General features: G+C 47.6%; 7 protein-coding genes and 1 non-coding gene across 8 annotated transcripts; 5 read left to right on the forward strand and 3 right to left on the reverse strand.

Annotated features, from left to right (window-relative positions):
• Positions 1–430: 430 nt before the first annotated feature.
• BJ212DRAFT_1208033 (eukaryotic mitochondrial regulator protein-domain-containing protein) lies at positions 431–1,625 on the reverse strand (the record flags this gene model as incomplete). Its single annotated transcript, XM_041329183.1, has 5 exons — positions 431–640; positions 691–759; positions 821–964; positions 1,334–1,525; positions 1,575–1,625. Coding segments are annotated over 5 exons (666 nt in total), but the record flags the coding sequence as incomplete, so codon positions are not given.
• Positions 1,626–1,976: 351 nt separating this feature from the next.
• Positions 1,977–3,970, forward strand: BJ212DRAFT_1367125 (uncharacterized protein). The gene is made up of 6 exons (XM_041336130.1): positions 1,977–2,371; positions 2,435–2,631; positions 2,691–2,882; positions 3,045–3,181; positions 3,229–3,364; positions 3,417–3,970. Exons 1-6 carry the CDS (start codon positions 1,995–1,997, stop codon positions 3,548–3,550), a joined length of 1,173 nt encoding a protein of 390 aa, XP_041191070.1. The 5' UTR covers positions 1,977–1,994; the 3' UTR covers positions 3,551–3,970.
• Positions 3,971–8,024: 4,054 nt separating this feature from the next.
• Positions 8,025–8,591, forward strand: BJ212DRAFT_1482668 (uncharacterized protein; the record flags this gene model as incomplete). Its single annotated transcript, XM_041340462.1, has 4 exons — positions 8,025–8,186; positions 8,239–8,319; positions 8,371–8,487; positions 8,544–8,591. 4 exons carry the CDS (start codon positions 8,025–8,027, stop codon positions 8,589–8,591), a joined length of 408 nt encoding a protein of 135 aa, XP_041191071.1.
• An 864-nt stretch (positions 8,592–9,455) lies between these two features.
• BJ212DRAFT_t81 lies at positions 9,456–9,540 on the forward strand. The gene has a single exon. It is a non-coding gene; the product is annotated as a tRNA-Ala (tRNA).
• Positions 9,541–10,149: 609 nt separating this feature from the next.
• BJ212DRAFT_1588705 (uncharacterized protein) lies at positions 10,150–11,029 on the reverse strand. Its single transcript, XM_041342439.1, has 3 exons — positions 10,889–11,029; positions 10,223–10,562; positions 10,150–10,172 (listed from the first exon to the last, which is right to left on the reverse strand). Exons 1-2 carry the CDS (start codon positions 11,013–11,015, stop codon positions 10,366–10,368), a joined length of 324 nt encoding a protein of 107 aa, XP_041191072.1. The 5' UTR covers positions 11,016–11,029; the 3' UTR covers positions 10,150–10,172; positions 10,223–10,365.
• Positions 10,878–11,504, reverse strand: BJ212DRAFT_1367144 (uncharacterized protein). Its single transcript, XM_041336131.1, has one exon. It carries the CDS (start codon positions 11,327–11,329, stop codon positions 11,000–11,002), a length of 330 nt encoding a protein of 109 aa, XP_041191073.1. The 5' UTR covers positions 11,330–11,504; the 3' UTR covers positions 10,878–10,999.
• A 1,483-nt stretch (positions 11,505–12,987) lies between these two features.
• On the forward strand, positions 12,988–13,320 carry BJ212DRAFT_417224 (uncharacterized protein). Its single transcript, XM_041343146.1, has one exon. The coding sequence runs from the start codon at positions 13,103–13,105 to the stop codon at positions 13,277–13,279; it is 177 nt and encodes a 58-aa protein (XP_041191074.1). The 5' UTR covers positions 12,988–13,102; the 3' UTR covers positions 13,280–13,320.
• Positions 13,321–15,046: 1,726 nt separating this feature from the next.
• BJ212DRAFT_1447896 (isocitrate lyase) lies at positions 15,047–17,153 on the forward strand (the record flags this gene model as incomplete). Its single annotated transcript, XM_041338466.1, has 10 exons — positions 15,047–15,429; positions 15,487–15,654; positions 15,705–15,974; positions 16,025–16,155; positions 16,206–16,355; positions 16,403–16,630; positions 16,687–16,729; positions 16,783–16,838; positions 16,892–16,997; positions 17,054–17,153. 10 exons carry the CDS (start codon positions 15,047–15,049, stop codon positions 17,151–17,153), a joined length of 1,635 nt encoding a protein of 544 aa, XP_041191075.1.
• Between the last annotated feature and the right edge of the window lie 1,468 nt (positions 17,154–18,621).

Raw genomic sequence — 18,621 nt, forward strand, 5'->3', positions numbered from 1 at the left:
AGCTAATGACGACTTCAGTATATATATATAGACCTCGTTCAACATCTCCAATGTACTTGGTTCTATTATATTTTTGCAACCATTATGCAGTTGTAACACGGCGCTGCAATCCATGCGAGTGATATAATGCGCTTGTCGATAGAGAGACCATTGTGCTTCGACTGCGGGTCAGTAGCGCTAATCAGTGCAGTCACTGCGGTGATGGTGCTGCGTAAGGGCCATCACGCATGAGTACCTTGGACTCAACTGGCGATCTGATCATAGACAACCATCCATTGATATATGACAGTGTGTGAGAGTAACACATGGAAATCCTGACAGTCACTACATTATTGGTTGTATGTATGTATAAGAAACTAATGCCCTAGAGGAAGCAAGATCCGACTCCGAACACAACGATATCCCCACGTTAATTGGTCATCCATTGACGCTCTTTTCTTCGTGATCGAACCTTCGCCCTGCGCTCGCTCTCCTTCGCACGACGCTCTTGCTCCTTGACATCTAAAAACATGTTACCAACATCAATGAACTTGATTGCTGGGCGTCCAGGACGTTCGACAATATTCGTTTTTGTCTTGTTTTCAAAAGTAGCTGTGGCTGATTTTGTCGCGGCGTCCAAAATGCCTGGCATGATGGGGTCCTAGTAGATAAATTAGTTCACTTCTGTGTCGAAAGAAATAATCAACAAACCTTGCCCTCAGGCACAGTCTCCCAAAACATCCGCTGGTACCTTTGTCGCGCCCAGTCGAAGCCACCGGACTTCTTCGTCTTCTCGATCGGCCTCCACTGCGTCGTATCTATCGCTATGAGTTTTAGCCACCTGCTGGTTGGTATCGTACTGCACGGGCACAGGCTTCGACTCGTCAAGGGTGGTAAAAATCTTGGTTTGAGGCACGCCAAGGATACTTTCCATGCCTTGTACAAAACCTGTCTGTATAGGTTTACCCTGCAAGGCGTGTGAGCGCTGGTATCACAAAGGAGCGACATATAGGTTCAGATAAGGTCAAAATGTGGAACCAGTGCCAGACGATGCAAGGCATTGAATTGCGCGAATGATGATGTGTTTTCAAGGCAAGGCAAATGGCACTCACATCCTGCACGTCATGACGGAATTTTCGGTGGGGAATCAGTCAACAATTCCTAATTGTAAGCAGTTGCAATTTACCTAGGAAAAGTGTAAGACTAGTTAGTATCTTTGAATATTAGGCAGCAGCAGAAGGAAGATGCAGATCAGTAAGGTGCGTAGATTTAACCATGTATGTGTCTATAAGACTAATCGAATTCACGTTGCTCATCACGTTCGAGAGAAAGGAGAGAAATAGTGAGTTCTCACCTTTTTCCACGATTCTTCTAAACCTTTCAACCGTAGAATGGCATCGATGCGTTTGATACTGAGATGATGTCTGGCAGCCAGAGCGCGCACCGAATTAGCCTCAGGATCAGCCATGTAAGAAAAATAGATATGAGTGCATAAAGCATCCGAGACAGGTGGAGGGGGACGGAATGATTCGTTAAGAGGAAAAGGCTGAAAAGTAGTGAGCATGATCATCATTGTGGTACTAGCCGGAGCGTACTGTGCCAGAGCTAAGCCAATTCCGTGGGGCGGAATCGCGATACTTGCGACCGGCACCTGCTATCCAGTTCTCGTACGAAGGAGTTTGTGGTGTTTCGGCGTCGTTTGGTAGGTCGAGGCCCTCTAGGATAGCTTCACTCAGGGCATCATCTTCTTCGTCTGCCTCAAAAAATTCATCCTTTCTTGCGACAAAAGACTGGAAGAATGTTCTACGCGGACATCTGTGAGCAGACAGTAAACGCAAGTTGCGCTGAGATGATGAAGCTGATATACGCAAATGAGCGAACATTTGGGCACAGAACGCGTGAAAAATTTGAGGCATTTCTGGTCGGCATCACGTGAATACTCTAGGGCAGGCCTCAGATCGAGTTAAACTTAATCTGCAACCTGCTTGACGTTTACATATAGGGCATGATTGAAGATGTCCATGACATTCACCAACGATGTATGCTATGGAAATGACAACGAGTTGTTAGCTTTGCTGAAAGGATATTCTGCACTGATTCCTCCACTTCACCTCAAATTTCCTACTCAATGTTCATTTACTGAGGTACATACTTTTCTTTTACACCAGGTTTTGCTCGGCCCACACTTGGAGCAGTATCCACCTTCCGGGAGATACCAGCAATCATTTTGGAAGTGGGCGATTGAACACTTGGAACGAATGGACCAAGACGAAGAGGTTAGCTACGCCACAGAGCCACACGAGAAGGCAACTCATTCACAATTGCACATAAAGGACGGCGAGATCGATACACGAATTTATGATCGTTATTTGTCCCTTATTTCGGGCTCGACGTAGGTTTATTTGCCATGAGAAAGTACCTCTAATCATCTCCATTTTTTGTTCTCACTGCACAGCGATCCTAGTGGTCCCCCTCCGGACTCGTACATGACATATTACTGGAAGCCTTCAAGTTCACTTAGTTCTGCCGATCGAAGCAGTCACGAGACCATCACACTACTCGAGTCTCGTACCACCATCGAGGGCGGAACGACTGGGCTTAGGACCTGGTGTGCCAGTTTCGTCCTTGGCAGTTATCTCATTGCGAATGCCGGTACGGTAGACACGCTGTGCCATTCCTTGACTGGCCTTCATATTTTTTCATGCAATCAGAAACGATTCGTGATCAAACGGTCCTCGAGCTTGGTTGTGGGTCCGGTTTTCTTGGGATTATTGTGGCTACAATACAACAGAAATTTAATGAGCGTCATCAATCACATCATCAGGCGTTGCCTGCAGTACTGTTGACCGATGTGAATGCTGGAGTGCTTTCAAGGTGTCGCGACAATGTCCAACTTCGTTGCAGTGAGTGATCCCAGATAACGTTCATCCTTGTGGCTCTTTGGGTAAATCAGGTTGATGTAATCTGCCTTGTACCCCTTCAGTCTGATTTTGTCGTCTGTCTCGTTTGTCTCAATCAACTCATACCGTATTTCAAATGTGCTGTCCTTGCTTACTGTCGCACAGATCAGTCGTCAAATCACCCAAATATCACCTTCTCCACTCTTGACTGGTTCGATGCCCTTTCCCTGCCATTCAGTGAGAACACGATGACAGCATTTCTATCCAAAATGAGCGCGGGCGTTGTGATTGGTGCCGATATAGTAAGACTCAAATTCGCCGTTTCGTCGCTCTCCACTAACCTAGCCAGGTATTTGACCCGATTCTGGTCCCACCTCTGGTCGCAACATTGCGCATTGCACTTTCCTTCAAAAAAACTCGAATGGTAGTGGTGGCGCTAACAGTCAGAAATGAGCAGACACTTGCGCATTTTGTGACAGAGGCTGGTGAGCAGTGCTCGACCTGTCGTGTGGTGAATCTAATATTCAAGTCACCTAGCAAAAGAACTTTGTGTGGAAGAAGTTCCGCACGCTTTTACCTCAGCTACATACTTTGATCTGGATACTACTGGAGTGGATGCTGGTCTTGATGTGAAGATATTCAAAATCACACTCCACAATTCGGCGTCATAATTAAATGCGCGTTGTATTTCACAGTTGTTTCTACTCAAGGGTTACTCTCGGATAACACTCATTCGACCTTCACTCACTCGGCCAGTCACACGATATCACGGAGCAGTCTCCTAGGCCACCTAGTGAACTGACTGGTGACAGACCGACGGCTCCATCACGTCTTAACCTTTATCTCGCTCATTTCTCGATCAATTTCGATTGTTCAACTGCATAGTATTTTAAAATCACTGATTGTTGTAGAAACGTGCAACCAACTACCACTCGAAGTGAGCTCGGAACACCACGTGGATATACATAGTTCTGCAAGTACCCACGTGGGTGGAAAAGTAGCTTTACCCCAAGTTACCTGTTTGCCAATGAGACTTTGCACCTTTATTCGTTTGGTTTTATGTATGACTTACACGTTGAGACCTCGAACATTTTGAAACTTAAGCACCAAGCCAAGTTGAACTGGGCTTGTTAAGCAAGGTTTGTTTGAGATGAGACAAACGACGACGATGATGCAGACTGCAGTACACCGATCCAAGTTGTTTATTCGTTGGGAGCTGGTCCTTCGTCTCTCCCTGACCCATCCAGGCATTCAAGTTTCTCGTGCAACATGAGGATAGTGCTGCATCAGGCGCCTAAGCTCCGATTCCGGAATCTTCGTCTCAAACTCAACTGCGCTCGGTGGGACATCTGACACCGCCTCATTCATGAATCCCATGTCATCAATCGCTTCGTGGGATCCAGAGTGAACTGGAAGGCCCATAAGACGCGGAGAGAGTTGATAAACACCGATCTGTGCCGATCGAAGTGAGGAAGACGATGTGCGCGGAGGAGTAGCTTTACCAATTCGTGACATGTTGACCGGGGCATACGCTGAAAGAAATATCACGAGTCAAAAAACGAGTGTCTGAAAGGCTGCAAGACGGTACTTACCGCCGACCAAAGCCCCAGATGAAGAATTTTAAATCGTCTCTCAGGCGACCTTGCCTCAATCCGGCGCAGAGGCTTGAACATATCAGGCTCCAGGTAGGCGTCAGGATCTTCGACCTAAGGCAGTGATCGCCAGATCCTTAGTATTTTGCGGCGCGATGCTCGCTGTACACCGTGGTCCCGGGTAGAATACGATAGTTTTCTAATGAACTATATCATGATTCGTGCGATATACTGTCAAAGATCACTCGCCTAAATCACGTCGTGAGTTGTTCGATGAGCCAATGCTGCTGTTGAATAGTGTGAAATGTAGGCACAAAATCAAATGAATATACCCACCACCGGTAAGACCATGGAGATGATCACTTTATAGCATATATCTCACAAACAAAGGGCCAACGTCCACGTCCCTCTGCAGTGGAATGGCTCGGACATGAAGTGGAGATCAAGAAGGGAGTACACGTCACTTTCTTATACCTTAAAACCACCTGCAAGCAAAGTACGATCATCACCAAAAGCGCTTACGTTGTCACATGGTTCTGGACGTTGTGAATCATCGAGAATGCCGAGAACTGTGTTCTTTGTGCGTGACATCTGCAAGGGCTGATGGGCCCCAGCTACTTTAGGTTATAAATGTGAATAAAGCGTTCTGCATCACATTGAAAAGTAAGATAAACGAGGGAAAGTAAATATCGCGGACTACTGACCTATGCATCCGACGGAACCTGTCTCAAAATGGTGAAAAGGCAATAGTTATTTCGCCATTATATATTTCTCTGACAGCAACCTGCGGGGACGGTCAGCTGTGAGTTCTCTGTCATACCCATGGCGACCTGCGACAAAATGTCGAGCCTGCGGCCTATAAACAGGACCTTCTCAATTCCTGACCGAACAATGACCAGAGGACCATATTTGTCAATCTATCCTGCTATAGTGAGGGATGTGCTTATCGGTGATATGTCACAAATCAGTGTTCAAAAGTCAATAAGTTGAATGCGAAATTTTACAAGTGTTGCAGCAGCAAGTGCCCCAGATGGAAGGGGAAGGTGGGAGGGGAAGATCGCTCTCTGACTTAGTGAGATACGCCTGAGCAATAAGAAACGAATTACTCGACTTCATCGGTTCATATTTCGTCTTTGTCTACCCGAACATAGCTTAGCTATAGATCCTGGAGTTGCAGTTTCAGTACCATGAATCAGACTCTTACTTAGTTACTCGTTCATACCTGGAATGCGGAAAGACACTGGCATATGGTATCAAATAGGACGATTGCTGCGCCCTACAAATTAAATGAAGAGCAGCAGCATCAGCAAAGGTTGTCGAGAACAAAAATGGGTGGTATTAACTGACCGAAACGCACAAATATTCCCAGTCTGCACAATGGCAAAGGTGTCAGACGAGGGAGATGTGGAACAAAAATGATATTAAAAAAATTCTCCAAGTGCGATGCCGATGAACTTTGCTCTCTTCAGTCTGCTGATGCATGAATTCATCGCGTACGAGCGAGGTACCTAGTGGATGTACACATTCGTCCTGAAAAAAACTGGGCGAGCGCCATGCGGAAGAAATAGGAAACTTGCTTTAGCTGGGAGGTGTCATTTCCTATAGACGATGCAGTTGAGCTCGAGCAGCATCACCTCGGTAATTCCATTGGCAAGATCCGGACGGTGATGCTTTTGGATCCAGGACCCAAGCTTGCTAGCCGAAACCACCAGAAAATATTACGCAGCCGACTGTATAACAGTATTTACCGATAGAATTTGGCGAGTAATTTGTAGTACGAGGTCCAAGACTCCAAAGGTTCACTGAGCCATCGCCTTTCTATTGTGGTCGACCATTGCCCGACATTCATGCATGTGAGGTGGTCGAAACGCGACATATTAAGTTTCTCGCCTGAGGAGAAACAAATAAATCCTTTGGACCGAAAAACCAGGGAGAGTTGCAGAAACTTTGGCTTGAATTAGCGAGCGGAGTTGCGACCACCCTGGCACTAGGGTCCAAAGTTACTTCGATTTCAAGCTTGTGGACCAAACAAAAAGTTGGCGCCCACAATTCACCCACCAACCGCTGCGATCGTCCTTCAAAAAATGAAAACCCGATGGCTCAACTTTAACCACTCAAGCGTAACGCAAGAGGGCCCCTCGTAATCAAATTTCTCGAAATGTTGGTCCTGAAGAACGATGGAATAGGCTTCGATACCCGTTGTCGCACCCATGGATCCCTCGCAAATTGGGGTCGCCTATGATGAACTGTGTCGCCCACGAGGGCATGCAAGACAGCTTGGTCGCACTTCATGTTAGCTTGGTCACAGCTCAGCATCGCCAATTCCTGCATTGGCAAAGGCAAGAACTGGACGACACGACGGTAAAAAATCGCTGTTCTCCCGCCAACAACGGGGCTGGGTATCTTCATGGTTTCTGCATCTTGACACCATTTCTTCTCATGTTGGATCATTCGGTTCGACATTCTTCTCATCTGGATGCACGGAAATTTGTGGGGATTTGAGGCAGCTTACGATGCATATGGGGGGCACTGAGCCGAATTATAGTCACTGGTGAGTGTCTTGTTCACTCCAACCATGCTTTGTTTCTGGGGCATATCACTACTGGAGTGGCAGTGGTGGCCACCTGTCGATGTTGATGGAGGCGGTTGCGCCAGTTGTGATTTTTGAGTGGTCTTGATGCAGCCACAGTGTTCAAATCTTGACTCATACCAATGCTGCTTGAGACATCTTGCGAGCTTGAGAGCACACTGCTGAGTCGCTTTCATGTGTTATGATGGCGGTTGCGAACTTGCCTTGGCTCGTGCACGCGAATTAGCGTGACGCCCCTTTTTGGATCACACCGCTTGTCACATCAATATGTCACGCTATACTCACTGAAGGGAGTAGCTCGGCATTGCGGGTTTTTCTGGTATGTCCAGGGGATGTAATCGCTCAGGGTGGTTGATCAGTGCATTGTTGGAGATATATTGCGTACCATACAATAGAGAGTTCCAGAGTCCACGCACTCGAGCTTCGTGTGTACTGACTCTTTTCCAGGCAGGGACGTGTCTGGCTTGCGCGTCATTCTTATGACGCTCTAAGCAGCACATAAAAAGTCGAACAGGTCGCCGAGTTCGTGATATGTATCATGGAGCTTGAACATACAGGCATCCGACACGTCGAGTGTCATGTATGTTACTTCCTGCAGTGTGGTCCGTAGGTTTGATGGAGCAATCTGGGACCCAATCATGGCAATGCTGTCCCTCCTGCGCCGTCTTGTGTCTTTCGTTTTGCCCCATCGATGGCTTGTTCTGGATTGGGGTCGCCCATGAAGTTGTCAAAGAGAATTGCTTCCGCGGAAGCAAAATATCTCGAGGTTCACAAGTGCCACACTGGGATAGGCGCTCGCCAGGTATTCGGCACTAACTCAGCCCTATCGAGATTGCGAATTTGGGGACATTAGCTCAACCCTGTCGGAACTGCGAATTTGGGGTTCTGAATTCTAATCCCCATTTCTCAATTTATTTATTTTCGCTTTCCTTCCTTCAAGCTCTTGTTGGTATTTAAACCCTGATGCCTTCACGCAGGACACACGACATTCCTTTCCCTTCGTTCTCCCTTGTAATGAGCCAGTCTTCGACGAGCAACATGAGGTTGCCCAGCTACAGGACTTCTCACTTGCTTCGCTTCCACCCTTATCCAAGAGTAAAGCTAAGCCAACGTGAGAGCCTGATGGTGAGCCATGCGAAGCTCATTGGATCGCTATTTTTCACATTTTGTTATGAAGAACACTGTAGATGATCGCCTGAGCGTTCAGTACGACGTTGTTGAAGAAGACGACACTGCTGGACCGGTGGTTATCGACTTCGTACGCATTTGCTTAAATCTTCTTATACCCTGACTTACTCTCAAAATGCAGTCTGACCTCCATGAGGAGCAGCATCCTAATGTCGAGAATCTGCAGGAGGCCGTCAAAGTTGTCGAGGCCGGCGCCAAACCTCGCGTCAGGCGCCTTAGCTTGACCGTTTTGATCATCGTGCGTTTGCTAGCCTTGCTTGACTATGTCCATTCTCTCACACATTACGCCGGCAGGACCTTGCAGTGCTAGTAGCCAGAAAGCTGGCTTTGAAAGCCAGGTAGTTCGCCATAGCAGCACAGACGCCGGTATTCGATACTGAGAAAAACCAGACGGCGGTCTCTAACAAGCTGGTATCAGTCTACTAATTCCGGTCATGGTGTCAGTCGTTTTTCAACTTGTATATCGCCACGCTATCATTGTATCATACTATTGTTGCTCCTTCAGTTATTTCAACGTCCTTTACATTCATCTATCCCTCTAATCATCTCACATATACACGATACATGTGATATATATACTCACCTGAAAACTGTAAACCGGATCGCTCGCTTAACGACCATGACAGCGTCGTGTAGACGACGTTCCACCCCGATGAGCTGTTCATATCTGTGCATTGAGGCACCTCCTCGAAGACGTTACACAGTTCGCCACCATACGCCAACTGAGAATCTTACATGCCACCTGGAATATTTTTCAACCCGATGTATAATTCGTTCAAGTCGTTTGATCTGGGCTCTGAACAGCGTCAATAACCATGTTTGAGAAGAATAGTTTTCTCCGAATGGATCAATCTTAATGTCGTTGACGTTGCTGCATATTTGAGTAGAAGAGATCGGAGTGCTTGAAGAAGTGTTACGGACTGTTGTTCAAAGCGTTTAAAACTTGCATACTGGCACTTTTGCAATCTCACTCGATATTTGCCTGCATGCTATGCTGTACACGTCATCGATGGCAGCCTGTGTTTCCTCTTCCTCTCGAGAACAGTGCTGACCAGTCGAACACCCGGAAGAAGGCAACGGCGTCGACGGAATCAGACGGATATTGAAAGTAAATACCCGTGGATACTTGGGGTGAGTGAGCTATGGTCTGTTTGGTTGATGGATGTGTGCACGAGTGATAGTGAAGCGCCATGCAATACTAGACAAGGGCGCTTAGCGCAGTGGTAGCGCGTATGCTTTGCACGAGCATCCGAATTGTATAAGGTCCAGGGTTCAATCCCCTGAGCGTCCATTTTTTGTTAGAACTCAGACCGGCGTTCACGCGAGCCCCTGACTCGTTTATCCCTGGCATGTTTTGTGGGTGGTGCGAATTCGAAACCAAATGTTTTTCCCTTGTATCACACATTGACATTCGCTCATGGATAATTCTTTGCAGGCTCATCATAAGTGTCCTCACCAAAGTGGTTACCTTCAACAGAATCGAATTCTGTGTCTCTTACTAAGGGCAAGTTCGAAACTTGCTGGCTACAAGGTTTTTTTTCTATTGGAACCTTGACGTGGGTTCATGGATGGTTTCCTGGCAAGGTCATGTCAGCTGGCCTTAGCCAGGTGGTTACCACAACAGAATCAAAATCTGTTCCTCTTGGACTGTGCAGGTTCGAAATCTGCCGAACAACAGTTTCTCTCTCTCTCGCAACGCACCTTGACATTCACTCATGAATGATTTCGCCTGGAGTTCATCTAACTGGTGCTAGCCAAATAGTTACCACAACAGAGTCAAAATCTGTTTCTCTTGGAGTTGGTTCGAAACCTGCTCACAACATTTTTGCGATGTATAGATCCTCGAAGGTCCATCTTAACTAGGCCCAGTCATTGCGCCGAATCCTGCTTTTTATGTGAGTCTGTCCATGAAAAGGAATTATCCTTCACGCCTCGTGAGGGTCGTCTCAGAAATACCCGAGGTGTGTACGTACCAACCTAGATTATCGACAGACTGACCAAAACTGTCGGGATTCACCACCAAACGAAAAATGTTTAGTGGGACCGGAAAATGCACGCAAGCCAAGGACAGAGTGGATCTGGCAGTCATGTAACCTCTCCACCTTTAGCTTTCAAGTCATCCTCGGTCGCATTGGAAGAACCAACGACCGAAGGAGTGTCCATTGACGAGGCCCTTCAAGCTCAAGGCTGGAGGAATTGAAAGTGGCAGACTGAGCCATATCGTCCTGATGTGTGTAGTTTGCGTGCACTCCTGTTCTATGTCGATGCCAAGGCGGAACAAAAGATTATTTGCTTTCGACTCCCGCGGCAAGACTGGGGTATCAGAAAGGGATGTCAACAAAGAGGTCAACACGAAACTCTAGAACACTCCATAGCGAAAAACTTAAGACACCATGCAGTTGTGGCCCACCGAGGCATGCATAACGCAAAAAGGGGCACAGCGATTAAGCATGTCAAGGGAGTGGCACTGGCCGGCAAACTGTGTTTGATTGAAAGCGAATGCAAAGACAAGATAGCATAAGAGTACGCGACAGACGGTAATTCCTGCAACTTGAAGTATAATGAAAACGAAAGAGAATGCAACATAAAGAATACGTGAAATCGTACCAGATGAAGGCAATACAGCAGGAACTACACACCGTTATGAACGAAAAACATCCTCTGCTCGAGTGGCACTTTTGTCTTCACTGCGTGTGTAGCATGGTTGAGTGCCCAGGCCGCCTTCGTATAGTCCATGACACCACCATCCTTCAAATCTTTGAGCATGTTCTTGTAGAGCGCTTCGAAACGTGTTTTGCGGCCACGTCGTCAACCTCCCACAGCGTGCCGATGACGCCCTTGAGCCCCGAAAACTGACCAGCGACGAGGTGAACGACTTCGTCGGGCGTCTCCTTATCGCCAACGGCGGTATGATACACCAACAAGAATGCGAACTCGGCATGCGGAATGTCTCCCTCCATAATATCAAGCAACGTCAGATGTTCATCTCTCATGACAACGAGTGACAGATCGGCATGGTTGTGTCGTACTTGGTAGCGACGCAGATAGGTTTCCTGCAGCTGCATGTAGCTGAGATACATGTCAGGGTGAAGTGAAGACAAAGCCGCTGATGACTCTTGGCACAGAATAATGGCCTCCTCGATATCTTCGTCCGTCCGAGTTTGCGTGAAACGAGAGCAGAGCGCCGAGCTCAAATTTTGAAGATTTATATGGCGCTCTGAATGGTCGTGTCGCCTTATTTGAATGGATTCGCGATACAGATCAATTGCTTCGTTAAGATCACCTGACATGCAACTCTCCCCTGCGGATGCAATGCAAGGACCTCGCGGAAGAGGGAAGTGATAGAGTCAATGCCTTGAAGATCATTGCAAATATACCCTTGAAGACGCGCATGCGCGAGGTTGGTGAGAGCCGTTGGGTGGTCAGAACGGCCGATTGGACACTGATTTAGAACCAACTGAAAATGCTCTACGGCATCATTCAGGTGAGAGACCGTCTTGCCCGTCATGTATTCGGCAAATCGTGCGTGGCCCGCATCTGTGTCTCGAGTAATCTCCCGGTCTACGAGGAACTACAATTGGTGTTCCGTCAGCAAAAGCTAACAGCAGAGACCAGCGTCACTCACATCAGACAGTGCGCCGTCCTGATTGTTGCAAGTATGTACAATAGCGGCATTAAGCGTGAGGGAAGGGTGTACATTACAAACAGGTGGGAAAGAGATATCTACAAGATAGTTAGTAGATGTGCATGAATGAGGAGCAAACGTTCACCCACCGAAAGTTTTATCTCCGTGATCGAGTAGCTCATCTCACGCCGTTTGAATTTTCCCAATGACTTCTCCACTGCCCGGCATCCGACCGACCTCGTAGGATGCCCAGATCTCCACTGATAATGTAGGTGACCTATGTGACGATCTATAAACCGATGATCAGTTTTCGAATGGCGTCCAAAAGTCTCCATGAACTTTACAGCGGTACTCCTGGACTTTTATCACTGTGTCGGACTACTCATTTAGCTACACACTTGCAAGGTGAGATATAGAATCCAGTGTATTTCCTAAGGTAACGGCAGATGTAAACCGCTGAAAATGGCATGCATAGAGAAGCCAAACGATCCTATGGACTCGTCCGATTGAGCGTTGTGGAAACGCCGGAGACGATTTGCGAGAACATCACAAGTCGACATAGCTGAACGGGTCTAGCACAGACTGACTAAGCAAACCTCCGTTAATTAAACCCCCAGATAGGGGGTGCCCTGCAACATGATTCTACTCGACGGAGCCAAAAATTCAATCTGTGCCTCGGAGAGTATTTATCTCTATGCAAGACAACACAGGCTAGTCATAATGAGAATTATGGTCATCGCTTTCTAGATCTCGTTGCACGCCGCTCCTGGCGCCTCGCTCACACTCAATTTAAGAAATTTGCGTATTGTTCCCCCTTGATAAGCCAGTGAAATCCTCATCTAGTACCTGTATGAAATTCTGGCGATAAGATTACCACGCATGGGCGATAAGTAGGATAATTGAGTCTGACAACAGTTGACCGTGGCATTAGAAATAGAAATGCGATGGATGATCGATTCTTACGGCACCTGGAGTCTACTAGATGGGCCTCGTACATTGTTCGCTTAATCGGTACCTACCTGAATCGCAGTTTCGTCTTTTTCATTTTCTTGACAATAGGAAAAATGCCTCGACAACTTCTCCTGTTGATAAACCTATTGGCCATGCATAGGTAAGTATAAGTGAGCGCATGCTTGAGAAGTAAACTAAGGTCCATATGCTACCAAAAATGCGTACATAATAGAAAGTGGATGGTCATGCTGATTGAAAGGTACTGGATTTAAAATGAATGCAGGGCACAGGTGATCGCGGTATAGACGGAGGAGAACCGTCCTTTGGGAGTCGCAGAAATGCAGCATGTTCCTGGAGAAGCCGAATGTGGAAGCATGTGCGGAAATGGAATATGCGAGTGTGTGAAGGTGAATTACTACCAGGCAGCCAGACTACTATACCTGATGCTGAATAGCACACAGGCCAGGGCGATACCACATATCAGTGAGATGCTTCTAAGCCCGGGATTCGAATCTAAGTGTTTCGAATCTAAATATCAATCAGCCATTATAACGAACAGGAACGAAGTGAAGCCCTTACCAGGGGGATGGGATATTAAGGGGAGAGTGAGCTTCATGTTCCGAGGATGTAGCTTTGAATGTGATACAAAGTCGCGGTGCCGGTTAAGCTCTAGGGCGAGCTGGAGCGTGCATAATATCTCATCATCCGAGGGGCGTTCGGAGGGCCTTTCAGAGATAGGAATGATGCAAAGCTCGTCTTCCAGTTTCCATACCCTCGTTTTTGAAGGAGCGACGCAGCATTGAAAGTGTCGCAGGACCTTCAAGACTAAAGCATCAATCTCCTTGGCACCGGCACGCGATGTTGCCATCGCCTCTATGTCACGCGTATAAGGCGAGGGTGAGGTGGTTGACAGATATGTTACGGCAACATGACGCAAGTGGAATATGAAGTAGGGCGGCGGATCAGAGTCAACCATTGAGGAGCGGATTTTGGCATCGACGCATGCATCGGAATTCGACCGATCGCGCGCACGAGCGATCTCTAGCCGCTGGTGCCCTCCAATTTTTGCGCACCAACAACCACCAGTGACCCTTATTTCAGGCCAGTCTGATACGTTTTGACCGTAGACGTGAAAGTTATAGGTTTTGCAACGATCACAAAGGTCACCGAGGGCGCTCTGTAAGCTGTGGTTGAGCGATTGGAGTAGGGAGGCGGAAAGTGTGAGATGCAGATGGGTGAGAATACGAAAGCGGATCTCGAGCGGCAATGAGAGAGGTAGACGCGACATTGCAGTGAATTCTGGAGATACATATGCAAGGACAGCATGTATGAGTGTGAGTCGAGTGACTCGCAAGCAACAGGAAGGGGGCTCCATGGGAGATGAAGTGATGCAAGTGGTAGCGGATGAATATAAATCCAAATCTAGGGGAGCGATATTTATGTTTGCGAGTTGAAATGCGGTGTTCGGTGTGCGGATATAAAGCCTCGAGGAAGGGACATGAGGTGAAGTATTTGAATGGACGGAAAACAAATATCCAACGAAAGGATCATATCTCCTTCTTAGAGATGGGACGTCGTAGAAGCGCGACCCATGCGTCACAAGACAGTACTTACATGCGAAGTTCCCACCCAGACACGGTGTTTTGAAACTAGATCTAGACACATAATGTGCCAGTCAGAGGGAGAGCAAGGAGGAACCCCTCGCGACATCATACTTCGGGCGAAAGGGATTCGAAGACACAGATCAGCAGCTAGCTATAGGTCAAGTGATTGCTTCTCTCTATCAAATTGTCTCTATCATGAAGGCCGGAGGAGACCTGACGACCGCCAACTTGACGGAACCAAAAGACTCAGAAAAGCCTTAAAAGCACTTTTGGGGCGCTTCTCAACCGACTTTTCTAGATTGGCATGACGAGACATCTGGCCAGGAGATTAAAACCAGCTTCCGTTATAACAAGTCGGTTGTCTAGCAAAGTGATGGAAGTTCCTTCAGAGAAAAGATATCCGAGAATAACTTGAACCCCAGCAAGCCGCCGCAGCATTGGGCCGATACATCCCCATTAATAACCCTAACCTCAATCTAGGTTTCGGCCTCCCGAACACAACGGCCAGCGCTTAATAGCACGGTGACTATTCTCATCATCTCACGACACCATCCGTTACAATGATTCTCCTTCGACCGACAGGCAGGGTACCTAGCTTTGGGATCCTGACGCGTCCGATGTCTTCGGTTCATACCTTGCCACTTCACCCGCCATCATCAGCCGAGCAAAGAGCTACCTTCGATGCTCGCGTTCAGGACGTCTCTGCTTTCTTTTCCTCGCCTCGATTTGCTTCTATCACCCGTCCCTATACCGCTCAAGATGTAGCGCTAAAGCAGGGTTCCGCGCCTGTTCTTCCCCTGCCATCCACACTCCTTGCTAACAAGCTATTCGCCTTGTTCACTGAGGCAGCTTCTAAAGGTCAACCTGTGCCTACCATGGGTGCTATTGACCCTGTTCAAATGACCCAAATGGCAAGGCATCAACAAGTTGTATACGTTTCCGGTTGGGCTGCAAGTTCGCTGCTAACTACAGGCAATAATGAAGTTGGTCCTGATTTCGGGTAATGATGTGCCGGATCATGTGCATGTTCGCGCTCTTCTCATCTACATCATATCAGAGATTACCCTTATACAACCGTACCAAACCAGGTTCACCGTCTCTTCCGTGCACAGCAACTTCATGACCGGAAACATTACGATGAACGTATGTCCGCATTGCTAGAAAGGCGTGCAGAGATTTCATACATCGACTATTTACGACCAATTATCGCGGACGGTGATACCGGGTAAAGACTGTACCTTACTTAGTCTTCATATATAGCTCACAATATCTTAGCCATGGAGGGACCTCTGCCGTCATGAAACTCACCAAACTCTTTGCCGAGTCAGGTGCCTCAGCCATACATTTCGAGGACCAGCTCCACGGCGGAAAGAAATGCGGACATCTTGCAGGGAAGGTTATTGTTCCCCCAAGCACACATGTCTCGCGGCTTGTTGCGGCTCGTTTCCAACTCGACATGCTTCTATCTCCGATGTTGCTCATTGGACGCACTGATGCTGAAAGTGGCAAGCTCCTTTCTACTAGCATTGATCCTGTTGATCACCCGTAAGTCCTAATTTTAGAACTTGGTATCAGTCTGAAATACGTCACCTTAGATATATCCTCGGTACTACGACGCAAGGAAAACCCCTCAGTGAAGCTCTTGCGCGGGCCACAAGTAGTGCGGATGCAGCCAGAATTGAGAAGGAATGGGATTCATTGAACGAGTTGATTACTTTTGATCAAGGCACGTATTGCTTGGCGTCTTCTGTTCTCCACATTGAGCATGTGGCATAGCCGTCGAACGAGCGTTATTGTCTAGCAGTAGCTCGAACCCACGCGGCGTGTTCGAACAGTACAGGAAGGCAGTAGCCGGTAAATCAAACTTCGAAGCACGTCAGATTGCTCGGGAGGCTATTGGCCAGGATATCAATTGGAACTGGGACCGTGAGTACAGCTGCCAACGCCTCAAGGTCTTCACTCATTTTTTACAGTCCCCCGTACACCCGAAGGCTTCTATCGAACTACTGGTGGCCTTCAGGCAGCCATTGACCGTGCCCTTGTGTATGCACCATACGCAGACCTGCTGTGGCTGGAAACCGGCAAGCCAGACTTAGCGGAGGCCAGAACCTTTGCGAGAAAGATCCGGGAGAAATACCCTGGCAAATGGTTTGTATACAATCTGAGCCCTAGTTTCAATTGGTCGCAGGCAGGGTTTAGCGGTACGTCACTCCCCAATAATAGTTTCTTTGTCCGAGAGCACGAACGGCTTGAGCAGATGCAGATCTCAAGAACTTTATATGGGAACTCGGAAAGGAAGGGTGCGATATATAGCATTTTATTTCAAATGCGACTGCCTCATTGATGACCCTAGATTTGTCTTGCAACTAATTTCCCTTGCTGGGCTACATAGTAATGCTGCTGCTACTGGTGCGTTTCCTCTTGAATGCTGGCACTCTGCCGCTTACTGGATGTCCACCCAGCCGAGCTCGCTGCACGGTTCAAGGATGACGGTATGCTTGCTTATGTAGAACTTGTACAACGCAAGGAGAAGGAAATTGGCTGCGATGTTCTCACCCATCAGAAGTGGTTTGTGTTCTTTTCCAAATTCTGCTCCCGATGTGTTGTCAATGTTTATGATACAGGAGCGGTGCCAACTACCTTGATTCGATAATCCAGACCGTATCTGCGGGATCATCAAGCACGTCTGCTATTGGGAAGGACTCGACGGAACATAATTTTTGATCCTTGATGGTAGAGTATGGGCATACCTGTAACTTATGTCTAGTTTCAGTCGTATATATGCTGTTTGTGGATGACAGGATGACTATAAACGGTTTCTGGCTTAATGCTTTCGGGTGTTCATTTGGTTGCGGCTCATCGATGTATCGATAACGATTGTTATGAGTCGCTCAAGAGGGCTGGCTAGCGAACATCATAATCTATTCCGGTATTGCGTCAATTCGGCACAAAATCGTAGAACATAACCGTCTATGCCATCAGAGGCGACAGTACCAAAGTTGACTCTGCATTTGTAGACAAACAGTCGATGTTTCACTGTAAGCACGCTAGCTTACCCGAGTTCACATAATCAGGCTGATACTGCAAGGTAAGCTTCCAGTATCCTGCCTTTCGGTGTAACAGTCATGCGGATGGGAGTTGATCTCCTTACACTCGCCTTGATTCAGCTTAGCTGCTCTGTACATACCTCGCTTCACCCTGAATGGCCTGTTCGCACCCGACCAACTACCCAAGTCGGAGGATCTGATAATAGGATAGCCGCTACCACAAGCTTGGTATAGAAACAATTGTCTAAGATGGATCTTTGAGTCGGTCCCTGCACACGTCCAAAAATACCCTCGGGAGTCCATCACCTTCCAAACCTACTCTCCATGCCATGTGGGTCTTAAGAAGTCGGGCAGTATCATCAGTCCGCGATCAGTCATCTTTAATTGTGAGTCTTGCCAGCAGACAGCCTAAGGATATATACTAACTGGACTTGCGAAAGAAGTTGCCAAACGCAGAGATGCCTCTACTTGTGGCACTTGCGTAGCCCCATACCAGCCCCGAACAATAAAGGGTGATCTTCTATTACATGCCAATATCGTTCATGCTTGAAGAGATCACGCGAGATGCAAGCCGGTGATGTCTTGGGCCTTGGCCGCGACGTGATACCACTCCGATGAATGTTCCGGACAAAAACTGATGTAACACGCTTGAAAGATACTGCGCAGTGCGAATCGATACTACTGACCTGAATTTACACAGCCCAATGTCGACCTTTACAAAGAACCACGTAAAAGGGCACTCGGGCATGAAACGTCGAAGGACATCAAGAAGCGGCCTCGGACCCTGCAGCTGCTCTTATGCAATGAGAGACCATCAGAACCGTAATGCACAGCCAAGTGCCAATGCCGTCTCCTCTGAGTCGCGGGTTGTACATATTTGCCTGAGCATATCTTGCAACGATGATCCTGTTGGAGCTGTGATGGAGAACAACGCCCCTGATATGGTGTACCTATCCAGTGCCACCCCAGATATCGTTGATGTCATGCTAATTGATTTGATGGTTACCACAAGGACATTTATGAGAAAGATGTGCTCACGCAGGCAAGTGATGTTAGGCTGCTGCGACTGAGTCAAGAAGTACTGCCGTCCGCTTAACTGTTACGCCAGAATACTGAAAGCTTGTGTTTCAGTATCTCGGACAGTA

Source organism: Suillus subaureus (genome assembly GCF_016647635.1).
Source record: "Suillus subaureus strain MN1 chromosome Unknown BJ212scaffold_24, whole genome shotgun sequence".
Classification (NCBI taxonomy): Eukaryota; Fungi; Basidiomycota; class Agaricomycetes; order Boletales; family Suillaceae; genus Suillus; species Suillus subaureus.